At 43.8% G+C, this 17940-nt stretch overlaps 1 protein-coding gene across 4 annotated transcripts in view; it reads right to left on the bottom strand.

Moving 5' to 3' along the window:
* Positions 1-17940, bottom strand: part of LOC127473636 (rho GTPase-activating protein 7-like) — a 54277-nt gene that overhangs the window by 14262 nt on the left and 22075 nt on the right. For 2 of the 4 annotated variants that reach the window (XM_051793497.1, XM_051793500.1), the window contains exon 2: positions 68-139. In XM_051793497.1, coding sequence (XP_051649457.1) covers positions 68-139 — 72 coding nt within the window. Of the gene's footprint in view, positions 1-67; positions 140-7413; positions 7527-17940 lie in introns of those variants that run through there. The other 2 variants (XM_051793499.1, XM_051793498.1) reach the window with 2 other exon arrangements.

Here is a 17940-nt window from a genome sequence, read left to right as displayed (position 1 = left end):
TATTATTTATGTGAACAATTCCACTCGAGTTCAGTGTCAGCTGCTTGCCAAGTGTCTGTGATCATACCTTCAAAGAGCTGAGCATACTGGGGAAACCCGGCAGCCCTCAGCCAGTCACAGGCTTCTCTGGCTTCAATTTCTGCAAGGAGAACACACAGTTGTTCGTGTTAGTGCTCTCACAGTGTGAGCTCATTTTACCTGGTGGATTCTCCGAGGATCTTGTATATTAGTGCTTTGTTAGGATGTCACTAAAAAGGAATAAATCCTCGTATCCAACTCACTTACATGGCCCCAGAGCAGCCATCCCACCATAGGATGGGTAAGCAAACATATGAGATTCTAGATATGAGCACATACTTGAGATACACATGGGTGCACATCAGCTACCCCTGAGGTGTGGGCAGTGGAGCATCTGTTACATGTTGAAATGAGTCACCAGGGAAGGTGCAGAACACACAACTCTGCCCTGGCGCAGCAAAGCCCCTTCGTGCATTCCAGCTCTGAGAGATGGTGATAAGACACAAACAGACCCTATAAATAAACTTAAAATGATATCACAACGTTAATAACACTGGACACGGCCTAAGCATTCCCAGAACAAGAGTTCTCAGGAGTACCTGTTGCTAGGGTCTATCAATATTTATTTCCTTGCCAACTACCTACACAACTTGGCAGTCCCAGCAGCACTGCAGATGTCAAGAATTAACTGCTCGTTTTGTGACAATTCCTAGAGCCCCATGGCCAGTTCTGTAATATTCCCACAAGAGCAGAGCAGAATATAACTTCAGAAACTCACAGAGCACTCACCAGATTCCTCAAAAACACAAACAGGTCAGCATGAGTGCATGCCATCAGGCTCTAAGCTCTGCCAATACTAGAAATTACTGGCTCTGTGGAAGAGGAGAGAGTTCCCATATACACTTTCTGTAAGCCTGTGTGCACTCCAGATCATGCCACAACAGACACCAACCTAAAGGCAAAGACCCCTCTGAAAAAACGTTTTTAAACTACCTTAAAATCAAGTATGCTTATTAGAGAGAAATGTTTTTAAAGCACCTTAAAGTGGTAGCATGATAGGCTAGGCTTGTTCCTTAAAACTATTTTCTTTACACATACACTCACAGATTAGGATTCCAAAGCACTTGACATACATACCTGTTCAAATTCCCTGCTTGCTTTGCTCAAACTTCTCAGTTGTAAGTCACCAGTGCAACACATCGTAGAATCTCACAAAGAAATTGCACAACTTCCATGATTTTAATGTTCTACTTCCAAACTTTAAATTGTTTCCATTATCACTTGATTATTTTGGACAATGCCATCCATAAAACAGGCTTCCCTGTGCAAAGCTCTGTGGCTTTTTCATCTGAGAATAAAGTTAAACCACAGGAAGACAAGGATGTTTTTACACTAAACAGATGCATGGCTCCTTTTTTTTTTTTTCAAACTGCAGAAGAGAAACTAATTTCTTCCACAACAGCCTATATAGATTATGCCAACATTTATTACTATACTTAGTGCTGTAATTTATCATAATCTTCACCACAACACAGCATTTACAGAATACCAAGAGAGGGGGCTGAAAAAGACCAGCAGAGCAAAAAAAAATAAATGAAAGAAAACAATCTTTAGAAAAGAGCCAGGAGGGTGACCACTCAACACCAAAAGTCTTCACAAAGTGATTTTCACATAGAAAAGCCCAGTGAACTCACTCAGTCATCTCAGTGTGGGGAAACTACAGCTGTCCTAACTCCAGACCTTGGCCCATGCACAGCTCCCCTGAGCTCAGACAGACAGTGGCTGTGCAGATTCCCCAGTTCCCAGCACGTTAAAAGGACAACTCCATTTTTAGAGCAAACCAAGCCCTCAACTGTGATGCAAATAAGAACAGGCAGAAAAATATTTTGCACCTGGTGGTGACATTTTCAATGAATATGATTGAAAATTCACACCTACAGGTGGCCTTTTCCATAGGACAAGGACACAGGAGCTGGGGGAATCTTCTGTGCTAACATAAATCTTCATGCCTTTTAAGGTACCTTTTCACAGTCACAGGGGAGGTTTAGATTAGATGTTAGGAAGAAATTCTTGGCTGTGAGGGTGGTGATGCCCTGGCACAGGCTGCCCAGAGAAGCTGTGGCTGCCCCATCCCTGGAAGTGTCCAAGGCCAGGTTAGATGGGGCTTGGAGCAACCTGGGATAGTGAAAGGTGTCCCTGTCTCTGGCAAGGGGTTGGAATTAGATAATCTTTAAGACCCCTTCCAATCCAAAACATTATATGATTCTATAAATTATCTGCCATTAGATTTTATGTGATTATTCATTGCTAAAATAACCACCAAAAATGTCCTACTGATACCTCCACATTTCAGTGGCTTCTATGCTGCCTCTTCCTACTGGAAATTGAAATCATAAAGGGATAATGGATGGCTAGGAATTTTACTGTGGTGAAAGGAAATTCCCAGACCAGCCTGTATTACTATGATAATGAATATGAGAGGAGGAAATAAAAAAAAAAAAAAAGAAATAATTACTCAAAGAAAAGTAGTTGCTCTCCATAGGGCCATACTCAGCACTGACATGCAGGACTGCTTTGCTTTTATGGCACGTGCAGCATGAAGGACAAGCTCATCAGACAGTAATGGCAAAATGCAGATGAAGCTCCCCATCTCCCTTGATGGAGAGTTCTACAAATAAAAGTCACAGAGACGTAAAAGAAGAGCAATAATCATGAGTAGGTTGATGGGTGACACCAACATACCCACCCTGGGCAGCAGCTGCTATAAACGTGCCACAGACACTTAAAGCCCTGCTTATAACAGGGAGGGGCTGAAGTGGCAACCACAGCCCTGGCAACTTGCATGAGGCTTTAAGGCATGCCTTGAAAAACAGCCAAAGTTCAGTTTCCTAAATAAAGATTCCTCATGCAAAGCAGAGATGATCTTCTTGAAGCCTCTTTGGGGCTATTGAAAGGACCCTCACACTATATTTTTGGCAAGACAAATAGTATAGATGAGCCATTTGTGAGGACCCATTCCAAGCTTGAATTCACATCCTGTCTGCTCTGCCTCACATGATGAAATGCCCCTTCCCAACCAGCCCCTCTGCCTGGTTAGAGTTTGATTTCCCATTTCTGCAGTCACACTGTAACTGCAAAAGAATCTTGCAGGTTTACAAACTAATTTCTAGAATCAATGTGCTGATAAACCCAAGCTGATAGAAACTGTGTAGTCCTTCTTGATGTTAGGTCAGATCCTTGTTGGAGAGGAAAGAAATGGGGGAGCCTTCAGAAAGCAATTTGGAGCAGCACCCCCAAATATCACAGCACATCTGCCTGTGAATTGGATGTCCTACAAGAGCATGACATTTTTTTAACATCTTTTGGGTGCTATCTGTACAACTGAAATAGCAGAGTAACCTAAATGTGTCATCTCCCTCTCCTGAACTGATTTCATAATTAAGCAGATGAAAAAAACACCTGCAAAGCTTAATATCCTTAGAATAGAGGCTGCCAGCAACATTTCCATGCCAAGCCAGCTATTTACCCATGGGCTACGGGTGGTAGGTTACTACCAGATGTTTATGAGAAACAAGGCACAGCACAGGGCCTGTGTCACCCTCTGGCTGTCCTGTGTTACACAGGTACGTTCTGTGCTGAAGGTTCAGCCCAGTCCCACTGCAAACAGCACTCAAACTGCTGGCTGTGCCCCAGCCTGCCTGTCCCAGCAACCCCAACACACCAGCCCTCCACAGCTGCTGCCCCTTGTTCCCCACTGGGATGCTGCCTCTGCTCCCCTGCACCCTCCTCCCCAGAGCCCCAGTATCCCCATCAGCTTGGCTGTGACACCTCTCCTTCATCCACTTGGGCTAAAAAACTGTGTTCCCCCTGAAAAAACTGTGTTCTGAGCACTGTCCTGTTTGCAGGCTGGAGCACCCAGACTCCTCAGGTACTTAGAAAGCAGATGCTACAAGGTGTATTAATCCCTGTCGTAATGAACATCAGTGTTAACAGGACTGTTTGCAATAAAGAAAAGACATCTGTGCTGAAATTTGGGCATTCTGTCTGAGAAGTTTTCCTCACAAGAAGTAGCACTTTCCTTACAACAAGGAAGAGGCAACAACTGAAACCAGTGAGCTGTATATCAAACAGGCCACTCAGCCTTTCTATGAGATGATCACAAACTTCAGCTAAAGAGTGTCAAAGTGTACTTCAAATTCTTAAAAATACTCTCTCTAAATAAAATAGGAGGATACAAATTTCTGTTTGAAAGCATAAGCACAGCAAACCTTACTGTCAGGATGCAGTGTGACTTCCAGCTGCACAGACCTACTGCCAAAGCAGGAGATTTCTTCCTTTCCTTTCCCCAACTTCCTACTGCTCCTCACCATCACCCTGAGCCTATGCCAGGAGGTTCCATCAGCCAAAACAGCAGGAAACTAGTCACTTTTTTTTTTTTTGTAAGGTCAAATTTGCGATGTTTTATCTTTCTGAATCTGCTATCACATGTTCTGATGAGCTCCAGTGGCAGGACAAGGGTAGTGGTGGGTATGTGCAGGGAGAAATTTGGGAACATGCCCTGCCCACCCCAGCTGGCAGTAACCAGGGAGCTCAGTCTGGTGTGAAACCTTCACCTAAATGTATCCCTTTTCACAGAGGTGTCTAACTGTAGGTCTCTCAAAGCAATTTCTAATCAGGTTTTCAAAACCCATAGTACATGTTTTACTTCTATCCTCGTCCAAAATAGTTTTCCAGTTTTGACAGGTAGGAATCAAATGGTGATCAGGACTTCATTAGTTAAAGGGATTTATATTTCAGCCTGAACACCTTCCAAAACCATGCCAGGAAGCAGAACAGTTTGAGAGGTTTTCTTGCTTGTTTGCAGCACTAGTTACTGCAGGATCCTATTTATGCCCTTTTTTGTGGGACGCAAGTGTGGTGCTTGTGGAAAGGAGCTGATTTCTCAACATGCCCAGCACAGAGCCACGTGCAGACAAGAGAACAGAACAGAGGGTAGGACTGACTCCTCACTTCGACTACATTTTACATCACTCTGGAATGAAACAGGCAAAAATCCAAAGAATGTTGCTCTTTCTCAATTTCTGTCATTATATAGGAAGAACATTTTTTTTTCTCCACGTGGCAGGAATCCTCCTCAACAGCCACAGACAAGCAGATGCCTCAAAACCTGCTTGATGTACCACAGCCTGGGGAGGTGCTGCTGCCTCCTCTCATCACCAACAATCCCAAATTGTCCCTCTCAGCCTCTCCAGTCCTGGAGTCAACAAGCCCCATGAATGCTTGGCAGCCACATGTCAAACTCTGCATCACATTTTTCCTCCAGCTCATGAGCCATCAGCTGTGAGCTGGCAGGTCCCTCACACACTGCCTTAGATCCTGTCATTGCTGGTTCTGCTGCCAGTGGGGGAAGCAACAAGGGTTTTTCGGGTTCCATTTGAAGACAAAATTGTGATTTTCCCATTACATCTTTCTGGTTTGTGCATCTTCCCAGAGCTATACAAATTGGTGTATCTTCCCCACAGCTGCTAATGAGCTATTTCATTCTATACACACTGTGAAAAATGCATTTGCAGTGCTAGAACTCTGATTTCTGCGGGATGTTCAGAGCTGCATTATACCTGAGGCTGGATTTTCAAGAACTGCTTTTATTTATGTTATCTCCTCTTACTTAAAAAGAGTCAGAACATGTTGTCTCCATCTTGAACGCTCAAACACGATGCTTTCAAAGCAGGGTGTTTGCACTGACCAGGATAAGCATTCAGGGACTTGTAAAACCGTCAAACTCTCAAAAAGCTAAGATGGATCATAAATAAATGGCAGTGTTTATTCTACTTTCCCTTGTGCAATGCAAAATATCAAAGCCTAATAGTACTTAGCTAGCCCACTCAAGGAAGAGAAAAAAAAAGATTATAGCTTGGAATTCAGCCAGGATAATTTAGGCTCCATGCAGATAGTGAACATAAATGTCTGGAAGATGAAAAGGCCAAGATATTTGTCCTTTCATTCCTACTTTACTATCATGCTGGTGTTTTGGAACTGCAGCCAACTCTTCAGTTATCACAGCTGGGAACTGCAATGTATCTCAGAACTTTGTGGCAACCTTAATTGCATCTTTATCCAGCTCCTTGGCTTCAGCTCCCCAAGCTGATTACCAGGACTCCCAAGCTGATATTAAGGGTCTTACTCAGGTCCTTGTCATTTGCCTCCCATTTTGGTTTCTAGGACTCAGAGAAGTTTAAAACCTTTTTCTTTGCAGACCACATTAAGTAGCTTGTCAGTGCTGGCTGATCTTTTAATTGCTTCCATGTAAGTTAGAGAAGGTAGTGTTTGCTCCACAGGAATTTCAGAGGGCTCAAAGGAGTTAGGTGTCTAACTCACATCAATTTAGGAGAGTATAACTCTCTAATTTCCAATCCACACTGGAAAATCCTCATCCAAGTAAGTGGGGCAAGAGAGGGGATTTATCTCCCTGCAATCTAACCCCAGATATGTTGCTTCTCCATGACTTGGCCCTGCTGGCTAAAAAACAGGAACCGATCCCACATTTCTCTGACGCAGAAGCTCCTTATGGATGTTTTTTCACGGGACCCTTGTACGTGATTGAGAAACACTTGATGCAAGATTCCTAGGAGGAACTGTAGCAGGGAGGGTAACTGCTCACTTCCACTAGAGCCAACACCAGTAAACCTCTAGCACAGAAGTAAAAAAACCCAACACAACCTAATTGTCTGCGCTCTTTCATCGTGTAGCAGTAAGTTTTCCTTAATTACACAAAATGCTAATAATACCACTGTGTGATACAGGTTCAACCAATGCATAAAGAACTATTTAACCCAACAGAGACTGCCCAGTAAGTTGTTACATCTAAAAGCGAGCTGGTTTATTGGCCCTGATAAGACTGTGTTGAGCCTGCTGACAGCTGCTGAGCCCAGGGCAATGGACAAACTTTTACTGGGCCACTGTACCCTGGTGGAGCTTGTTGATATTCAAAGATAGACAGCAAAGTCAGGAAATCTACTCAGCACTTTCCAAGTGCATCTGGCTAGGAAGTAAACCCAGCAGCTACTGGAAGAGCATGATCCAAAGTGTGGACAGCCTGGGAGCTGCTGTCACACTAACAAAGCAGCAGTAGGAAACAGCAGCACTCACCTGGATCCTCACCTGGGGACATCATCTGGCATAGAACCCACATGAATCCTCGCCTGGGGATGTCATCTGCCATAGAACCCACCTGGACCCTTACTGAGGGATGTCAGTGGCCACAGAACCCACCTGGATCCTCACTAGGGGATGTCAGTGGCCATAAAACCTACCTGGATCCTCTCCGGGGGATGTCAGTGGCCATAGAACCCACCTGGACCCTAACTGGGGGATGTCATCTGCCATAGAACCCACCTGGATCCTCTCCGGGGGATGTCATCTGCCATAGAACCCACCTGGATCCTCTCCGGGGGATGTCATCTGCCGCAGCCCCGCGGCCGCTCCCGCCGCTGCCGCCGCTCGGCTCCGGTGCGGGCCCGCCCTGCTCCGGGCAGGGACCATCCCCCTGTGCCGCAGCCCCGGCCCGAGCCCCGCCCGGGATAGCCCCGCCCGCCCCGGCTCCGCGCCCGCGGAGCGCTCCCTGTCCCCGCTCCGTGTCCCTGCTCCGTGTCCCTGCTCCGTTTCCCCGTGGAGCGCTCCCTGTCCCCGCTCCCTGTCCCCGCTCCCTGTCCCCGCTCCGTGTCCCCGCTCCGTGTCCCCGCTCCGTGTCCCCGCTCCCTGTCCCCGCTCCCTGTCCCCGCTCCGTGTCCCCGCTCCCTGTCCCCGCTCCCTGTCCCCGCTCCGTGTCCCCGCTCCGTGTCCCCGCTCCCTGTCCCCGCTCCGTGTCCCCGCTCCGTGTCCTCCGTGTCCTCCGTGTCCCTGCTTCCTGTCCCCGCTCGGTCCGATGCCGCAGGAGGGGTGTCCCGCAGGTCCCTGCCTGCCCCTGGCAGAGGTCCCTGCCTGTACCCGCTGCACGGAGCCGCCACCCCATCCCCAGTGCCCCCCGTTCAGAGCGAAGCAGAACCTGAAGGCAAATCATCAACACCTCCTGGCTCACCTCGATGTTTTAAAGTTTTGCCAACGTCATTCCTCAAAGTTTTACTAAATTAGCTACTTTTCCACTTTTTCCTTCCTAACAAATACCTAGAGCAGTGCTGCGTCTACCCTGCACACAAAAAATCGGGAAATAACTGCATCCCGCCTGGGAGATGCTGTGCCCAGGGGCACAGAGGGAACAGAGCAGAGCTGGGATTCATCCTTACAAGTGATCTGATTCCCGAGATCGACTGCCACCCGGCCGTGCAATGTGCTTGTTGTTTTACAGAGACGACCCTTGCCACGATGGTTTTCATGGAACAGACAGAACCTGTGCTTTAATTTTGCTTACATGGGCTTAGTCTAGACAAAAAATAGTTTGTGGTCTCAAAAATTCACATGCATTTAAGCAACAGATCTGGGTGCTAAAAACATATGATTGTGCTTTGGGACCTCTGAAACAGGCTCGGTTTCTTTGCTTTTGCTGTAGTTCATTGCTGCTGTGATTTGACTTTCTGCTTTTAATGATGCAGTACAAAATCTAATAAAAAAACATGATCAGCCTGAACAGTCATTGTGCAGGAATAGTCAACAGGTACAGAGTGTCACATAGGCTGGTCTCAGAAGAACATATCAGAAGTATTAATACATTTAAAATTATTATTAATACATTTAAAATTATTTTCCCAGAAGTCAACTTTAAATCTCTAATAATTTTATGTCTACTGGACTGTCAGGATACAGTTCTATAGGGCAGACAGAAGGGTGGGATGCTCTGTTCACTTACAGGGGTTGACAGATAATTCAAACTCAATGAACTGCTCCAGGAAACCAGACCAGTTTCCAAATTTCTGTAGGACAACTTCTTGTAATGTTTAGGCTCTTACAGTTTGGACCTTAAAACATAGATGGAAAACCAAGAAATTGAATGAAGTGGCATATCAAAAATTTTCTATTTAAAATAAGAATTCTTCTGGATGGGGTTGGTTTTGATTTTTGGTTTTTTTCTTCCCTAAATGACAACTTAAGAAGTGAAATAATGCTTTTTTTCCTCTTTTACCAAGTCTTATTTAGGAATATTATACCCTAATGAAGTTAAAATTTATGGGCGTGTTTCATTATCATTAGTTTTCTGTATAACAAACAAATGCAAAATTTGCAGAGATTATGATTTATTTTTGTGCAATTGGTTCCTAAATGGACAATTTGTACAGCACAATAAAGAAGATGTTTGATATTGGCACTGAGTGACACAATACAAAGGAAATGAAGGTAGTGTGATATATGGTGTTAACTGTGATTAGCCAAGAAAATGCTTTTTGCCAGACCCACCCAAAGCCATATATAAAGTACACACCCTGCTCTGATTAAATTCTCAGCTATGTGCTTGGGTTAGGGAGGCAGAATGTATAATTTAAATCTGGGGATAACATCAGTAGACTGCTCCCATACGATAGAAATGCTCCAACTGGAGCCTGCAGGTTCTGTTTCCCACCCATTTTCCTTTGGGCATTTCCAATGAAATGACACTACATAACCCTAAAATGCTCATTTTTCTCTCTCTTTAACAGTAAACTACCATCAAAGTTCCCAGTGTTGCATGGGATCAAGAACAGGCTCACAGGAAATCTCAGGGGTGAACAACTTCAGTAGGACACAGCACTCAGTGAAGGATTCCCAAAGGTTTTTCAGGAAGGAATCACATTCCTCTATTTTGATCATTTTTTTCTATCCTGTAGTACCACAAACTTACAGAATCCTTTCATCTCCCTGACTAGAGGAGGTTCAGCCCCCACACAGTAAGTTTACACTCCACAGAAGCTGGTCCTTAGCACCTCCATCTGCAGCAGGAATTACTGTTGTCACAGGGGTGTCTGGAATAAGGATGACCCAGGTTCTGAAGAGGCATTGGGGTGTTTTCACAGCATGCCAAGCCCTCCACACCCAGCTGCCTGGCCAGGGACTTGTGGGGCTGCTGGTGGAAGTTCCCCTGTCAGAGGGAAAGATGACAAGAAAACATGTTTCCTGCTCACCTGGGCTTTTCAGTTCCCAGCTCTGCAGCTCACCAAGGACCACCCAAAACCGTCACTAAAGCCTCAAACTTTATGTCACTGTTTGGGATCGAAGCCTGGAAAATGGGATTTTTTCCCCCACATGGTCATTGTTGGTTGTTTTCCTCTTCTCCAGAAGCACCTGCCCTTGCTGAAGGCTCTCCAGAACCTTTCTGACGGGTTTCACTACAAGCTTTGAGCAAAACCCCAGCCACCAGCCTACTGTAGGTCAGCACATGCAGGGATTCTGTGCCCAGAATCCAAACTGGACATATCCCACCTTGCTCAAATATGGTGAAAGACAACCCCAGAGTGGGTCATTTTAAACAGCTTCACGAAGTTCTGCATGATCAAAATAAATTGTTTTTATAAACGAGCCTGCCGCTGCTAAATCCCTCACTCATGCTTAACCAAAACTCTGCAAAACCCCCAAGTTATGAGGTTATTTCAGGCAGGCTCTGTGCCAAGCAGTGGAGTCACTTCTCACCAAAGCCAAGCTGCTTGCATATTTTAATTCCTATGTCACTGGCATATTTCCCATACATTTACAAGAGATCACCCCACTCCTTTCTCCCCCTCACTCCCTTTTACCACCTCCCTCACCAAACACTTTTCAGGAGTCAAAACTGAATGGAATTTCATTTCTGACTTTCTCTTGGTATGATCCCAAATTAATTGTTTTCTCTTTTCCTCGCTGATGATCTTGAGTTAACACAGGAGATCAAGAAATCTAACTTCAGCTGTGACTATACTACTAGGCATCAAGGAAGATATTTCTATGGAAACAAGTTGTTGAGAGGAAAGCTACATGATTAATTAATGAGTTAGACCAATTGGGAGGAAAAATGCAGAACAAAACACAGGCAATACATTAAGACAGTTAAAGACATGAATGTTAAAGGGAATAATTGTGAGTTACTAAGGAGAAAATTAATAAGCACACTAGAAGAGGATTTAAATTGAAAATAATCAGATAAAATGAAAAAAAAAGAAGATAGGTTAACAAAACCAAATATTCCTGAGAAGGAAACCCATTATTTGAAAAGTATTTTCCCGAGGACAAAGACTGAAACTTTATCATTGCCTATGCCTATGATGCAAGGCAGGTTAGAAAAACTGCTTATACGTGTATTGCAGGGAGAAAGATGTATGAGCAGGAATCTGTGTCACTATTTTTCTTCTCCTGTGACAAGAGTAAGATGACTAAAGTCTTTAACCTTGCTTAAAGAGAGGGAAATAATATTGTTAATAATAAATTAATTATTAATTAATTATTAACTAATTGTTAATTGATTAATATTGTTAAATATAGACTCTTGGATATGCCCCCCTGAAAATAACAGCAGGTTTTCCCCCTGAAAAACATGATTAAATAGTGTGGCTCCAAGTCACTCAAAAGGTTGAGGGGTTGCAGCAAACGTATCCTCATGGTTTGTCTGGCTGTAGTCATTCAAAATCACTTAGACCTGATTTTTACAGTCTTCACCATCAAAATCTGAACACATGATGAAAATCTTCTATGTGGTTTTCACACTGTTTTCTCCACCTCCCAATGAACTTTGCTTGGCTGCTTTCACTGGGACCTTCCAGTAAAACTTGCAGCAGATAAAGCATTATCCCATTTCCAAGCTTGTCTTCACAGATCTGAAATCCAGAAACTCCTGCTGTGGATTTTGGTCCCTGGCAGGGCCAGGTGATCGTTAATTGCAATTTTTATGTCTTCCTTTCCAAACTCAGCCTTCAACAATTAGGCCACAACAACCCCAAATGTAGGGAATATACCTCTTACCTCTTCTAGAAATCCCTGCAACATAAAAAACAGAGATAATTCCCCTTGTAATACCAGAACTAAGAATCAAATACAAACCCTCTTATTAAATGGAAAGGTAAAGTGCCCTTGTTATTCCTGTATCCTTAGGAGAACTTGGTCCTTTTATATAGCTGTTTACCTGCTGTTACAATAACCACAACTACTCCACGTTGTTATGAAAGGAAATACTCTGGAACTGCTGATCCTCGAAAAAAGCAGAGCATTGCCTCGTCCAGCAGGTGACAATGACTTGGTTTAATCTTTCCTCCTTTAAATTCTGATGCTCCTACTTCCACTAAAATTGTGTAATCTGCTTCCCATCAGAGCAGGTCAAATCTCAAGCTGGAATTTAGCTTTTGCCTTCTGTTGTTAAAAGCCAAGCATTTTTTAAAGAGGAAAACACTATGCTATCACAATGAATTCCAGGGATTTTCCCAGGGAACTTTTATGATTAGACTAAACAAATCGAAGAATTCTTTCAGAACTAGTGAAGTTCCTAAAATGTGGGTGAGAGAATGTAGTAAAAAAGGACATAAAATTTCGTTTCATAGATTCACCAGGAACATTTAATTTGAAAAAGCTCAGGAGAAATGTGGTGGGTGCGTGGAGTCCCCCAAGGAGTTTCTCCTCCAGAGGTGAAAATCTATGTCAAACCTCCCTGCCTGGGAACAGAATGGAGGAGTTTAACAGGGAACAGGGTACCCAGAGTGAAATCACAGTCCTGACCCTCTGCCAAACTGAGAGAAACAGCAGAGTAAGCACTTGGATTTTCTCAATCACTTAACTTTTCTCCTATCTCGAGAGCCACTTGAAGGCAAAGGTGACACTGAAGGCAGAGCCACTGACAATTCTGAAGTCTCTACATGAAAGCATTAACCCACAGAGCATTGGCCAGGACACCCGAGGAACAGAGCTCTGCAAAATCTGCCCTCACAAACGTGTTTCTGAGGAAGGAAAGCACTTGATCAATTATCTAACCTCAAAGGCTTCATTTCAGTTCTTCCTACCAAAATGTAGTCAATGTTTAGGATAAATATAACTGGATTGAAACCATACTGCAAAAAAAATTCACCCTAATGTCAACTTCTAACTGTTGAAGCTTAACAAAACTGATATGCATAGGTTGCAGAGAAAAATGGTTGCTGCTTATAATTTATTATCTTTTCTCCTAGTAAAGTATCATCTCTGAAAGGTTTTGCCATCTTTGTTATTAAAGTGCATTTCTAGAATCATGAGAGAACTTGGACTTGATTTATTTACACTCCAGCAAGAGCAGACCCTGCATAGTGGAACAAATAAGCTGCTGAAATGGTCCTGAGGAAGCTTTTAGGTTGCACTGCTTATATTTAGACCTGAGATATTTGGGAACAGATGACTCTCATCTCTTCTCACATGCATCACATATGGGCACTGTCATTGATACTTGTTTGTTGTTGTTTTTTTTTACTCAAAGTAACATTACTTCAGAAACAACAAAGTGCTTTTCCCAGCAAAGCAGTCAGGCTGGGATCTGCTGCTCTCCAGAGTAAATTTTTGAGACTAACATGTTCCCTAGAAGGAAACTCTAGAGGGATTTCATGTGAAAAACAAATCCAAAAGAGCAAGTCCCAGCATAACCAGCATGTGTGCCAGGTCCTGTCCAGGCACTAGTGAACACAGTGTCCTGCCTTGGACAGCAGTGGTCTTTGCCAAAGACATCACATGAAATGGGAGAGCAAGACAATCATGTGGGAGAAGACAGAGTATCAAGAAATATGTGAAGCTCCTCTACGTAATATGTGTGGAATTGTATGGAAAAGAAAATTATATTCTTTCAACTCTTCCCACATGAGAAGCCACAGATTTTAACCAGCTCTGATTCACAGAGCCTCTGGTTTCACAGCCCTCTGCCTGCTTGGGAACAGCATCTGCTTCTTGGCAGGTGAGCCCCACGGGGCTCTGACAGGGGAGTGGTGATGAGTGACCTGCAGGCTGTGAATAGAGGTGGGCACTGGTGTGTTTTCTTGGCACAGCTGCTCAGGTTTTCTATGTAAAGCCCCATTGCTTGTAAAAATTATGCTGGTTATGAATTTGAGTCCACCAGCTACAAGTTTAAATAAAAAAAGGGGGAAGGAATACAGCAGCAAGTAAGTAATTGGTCATACCTAGCCAGACCACCAAATTTGCTTTGATTATCTGATAGACACACACTGGTAAAAAAGGTACTTAACTGAGGAGGGAATAACGAAAAAAACATCATAGTTCCCAGTGAACTAGGTGTGAGTTCCACACAACCTTCATCTGTCACTGGTCAACACTGAAATTTTACATGGAGGGAGCAGATAGGGAGAGAAGACCTTTGTCTCAGTGCTGAGATGCAGCCTACAGTCAGTGATGTCCTGTGTCTTCTGAAGGGATTCTGCAACCTACTCACCCCCTGGCCCTTCCCAGGACACTCAGTCAGGAGCACTTTAACTCAGAATCACTGTCAGTCCAGCAGGATATCAAGAGAAAACACTCACCAGAAGACATTTCAGCTATTTAAATAAATAAACTCAGACTGCCCACTCTATGTCTCACCAATATGCCTCCAAAGGGCTGAGATTTAGGCATGGATGGACGATCCATTCTAGAAATGACACTTTGACACTTGGGAAATAAAACTTTTTATACAAAATAACTAAGAAGAATCACTTCTATGCTGCTGTGTCCCTCTGACAGATAGACCAGGCCTGCAGGAGTAAAGCCGTTCCCAAATCCACTCTGAGCTTTTCCTTTGCCCAGCCAGTGCAGCACAAGCCTCTGGTGCCTCTGGCAGCAGAGATTCTGTGAGGACATGAACCCTTCTGATGGCAGCACTGCCACTGCACTGGGATTTGGGCTCGGTAGGTAGAGAAACAGTGCCACAGATGAAAACTCCTCAAGGAATTTTGCCACCATCCCTGGTTAAGCAGATGCCATGACACACAGACTGATACACAGCTCAGTCCTTTCCTCTGGAGTTCAGGCTGCTGTGGTGTTGATGTGAACCAAGACCAAGTTAAACAGGATCTGTATCCAAACTCTGGATCCTCTTTCAGTCATGGCTGTTGAAAAACAGCTGTTTCTTGCCTGACCAGAAAAGCAGAACAGTACCTTGTGCTTATTTTCCTTCCTATCCTCATTATGTCTCGGCTGTTGAACAAAGCAGTTGGACAGAGGATTCCTCAAATATCCAGTGGATGCTCATTCCAGCAACAAAGCAAAGCAGCTGGACAGGTCAATTTTTCACCAGTCAGCCAAAGCCAGGACCTCCTCATTTTAGCAGATTGACAATTTCTGTTGACAATATGTCTTAACAGCTCAGGAAGCAGCAAGAGGCAAGTGCCATACTGGAGCAAAGCCCATCCTGAGTTTATCTGTACATGCAGTCAGATGTGCTGGGTTGGAAATCTCCTGAGAACAGGTTTGCTTGTGAGTTTTTCTGAGAGCTTCTTGCTTTTGAGCTAAATAAATGTCAGAGAATTAAAGACATCTTAGTGACAGAGTTTGGGAACTGGTGGTCCAGTGTTATTGGCCATTGGTGTGGCATTGCCATCAGTGTGAGCAATGGGATGCAAAGGAACATGAAGTGTTTTATTACAAGAGAGGAAGGTATGGTGGCTCACATATATAAGAAGCATTAGAATATATAAACCTTGAAAATTCTGATAATTTATTGGTTATTTAATTGAATGATCATTGAATGATTTGATTTGATTTGATTTGATTTGATTTGATGGAAATGGATTATTGGAATAGCAAAATCTGAAAGGTAATTAGGTTTTGATAGAATACTGCTTCAAGAGATTTAATAAATACCAGCTTGAATTCTCCACAGTAGTTCAGTTTTTCCACGTTCGTATCCTTGTTTCATTATTTTCAATCATTCTTGAAGCCATAATTTTGTCCAGATGAATAACTGGGGACCAATAGATCTTACCTACAGCTGGCAGATCTGCTGTTTGGTGTGAGCAACTAAAACCACAGTGACCTTGATCAGTTTGCATCCCCCCCTAAGCTGAAACTTTTCTCAAAGATATTTGCCAAGTGCCTGCTAATCTATTTCCAGGAATGTGTCAGTAACAGAGAAGGAAAAAGTAATGGCAGTCAATTTGAGACAAATCAATCATCATAGATTATGGACTGATTTTATGATACAATTGATGCCATTTGCTCTTTTCCTGGCTCAAGTTTATCACCAGCAGATAATTCTTTGAAATCTTTGAGACCTTCTCAGAAAACACTGTAGTTGTATTTCTGAGGAATTTTTTTCTACATCCTCATTTCTATGACATAAGCTTAAGTTTTTCATTTGAATCACTAACTTTAGCCTATGGCAAGCTTCTGAAAATGCAATTGTCGTTTGGGAGAAATAACAGCCAAAAGATTTCGATAAATAGCCTCAATAAATTCCATAAGTATAGTAGCATTTTCATCTGAAAAGGGGAACAGCTTGTGTCTGGACCTCTGAGAAGCTGAGACTAATTTTGGCTTTTTGCTTTGGCACTTCAAATGAGAAGAAGATGTCAAAGAAAGCAAGAAAAAAGCAACCAATGAGGGGGAATAAAAAGAGACTACAGATCAGTATCTGTAAGGCAAAGTGTAAAATTGCAGCAGCAACTTGCAAATCCATTTTCCAAATGTACAAGATATGCTGTCTAGGCAGGGAACTACAGAGGATCTCCCCTCACAGCCATTCTATGGACTGTGACAAGAGCAAAGAAACAGGTCAATATTCTGAGTGCTTTAAAATTCATTTCCTTTGCAGCAGCTCTAAAAAGTGGAAATACCTTGGTGAGATGACAGTGGTGCTTCTAATCATGTATCTCATTTTTACAATAGGTCTGGAATTGATTTTCCAAAAGATTTAAAGGCAACATAAAACCATTCATATGTTATAGTAGGCTCAGCTTCCTTAACAGACTGCAGTGTATCTCAGCAATTCCTGGGAGCTTATTTTATTCTCTGCATGACAATTGTTTACTGAAAGAGAATACACTTCACATATAAAATCAGCTTTTAAAATATTTCATGAATATTTTAAAGCTTGGGAAATAAATATTTAAAATAATGAATAGATAATGTCCGGCTCTCTTGTCTATCACAGGAATCCTTTTTCTCCTCTGTCCAGCACCCACCTGTACTGACCTAAGATGCTCTACTTATTAACAGTGAGAAGAAACTGCTGAAAGGCCTCAGTCATGGTGGGATTGAAAATTCATTCCCCCTTCCTAAAATTTAGTTCTCTAAAAATACAGATGGTCACCAAGCAGGGGAAATATTAAGAGAGCCTAAGGAACTCAGGACTGGGTGGGGATGCTGGTCAGCCCTGCCACAGTTTGGTGGTCCTGTAGGTCCCAGAGAGTCTTTCTGCTTGCACATCCAACTCCCCCAGCCCCCAGGTACCAGGGAATGACCAAACTCCAGGCAGCACCTCCCTCCCCAGCCATGGACCTGCTGGAGGGTGGCCGAGCACCTTCCATCCAGTCTCGAGGCCAACTGTGGCCACTCAGAGTCACTCCAGTGCCTCGCCCCGGGGCCCCACGTGCACGGGGGCTTTCCAGCAGGCTCTGTGTCTGAGGGATCCAGTGTGTCTCTCGTCAGAGCCTGAGTTGTGTACATAACTTGTGCTGACCTCTTCCTTCTGCACCGAGGCCCTGGTCCGAGCCAGAGATCTGTCGGGCGTCACCAGGCCGCTTATTTGACGCACTATTTTTAAATAACTCGCAAATATTTAAACAACATTTCTATCAGCACTGCATGTTTAGAAGACATCCAGGAATGTCAAGAGTGCCCGAGCTGGCTGGCCCACATGGAGCACAGCCCCGCAGCCGTGCCGAGTTATCGGGTGGCCTGTGGCTCACACCAGCGCTTGCAAAGCCCCTGGCAAGCAACTCAGAGGCTTTCAGCACCCGGGCTGAGGTCTGGTGAGACAGGCTGGGTACACACAGTGCAACTCTGAGAACTGAGCCTTACTTGTGGTTTAGTTGTGATTTGATTTTGGGA

This window comes from Manacus candei, unplaced genomic scaffold (genome assembly GCF_025592945.1).
Source record: "Manacus candei isolate 608988 ecotype Guabito, Panama unplaced genomic scaffold, ASM2559294v1 h1tg000037l, whole genome shotgun sequence".
NCBI lineage: Eukaryota > Metazoa > Chordata > Aves > Passeriformes > Pipridae > Manacus > Manacus candei.
Note: the sequence above shows the minus strand (reverse complement) of the source record. Positions and strands in the feature narration are given on the sequence as shown.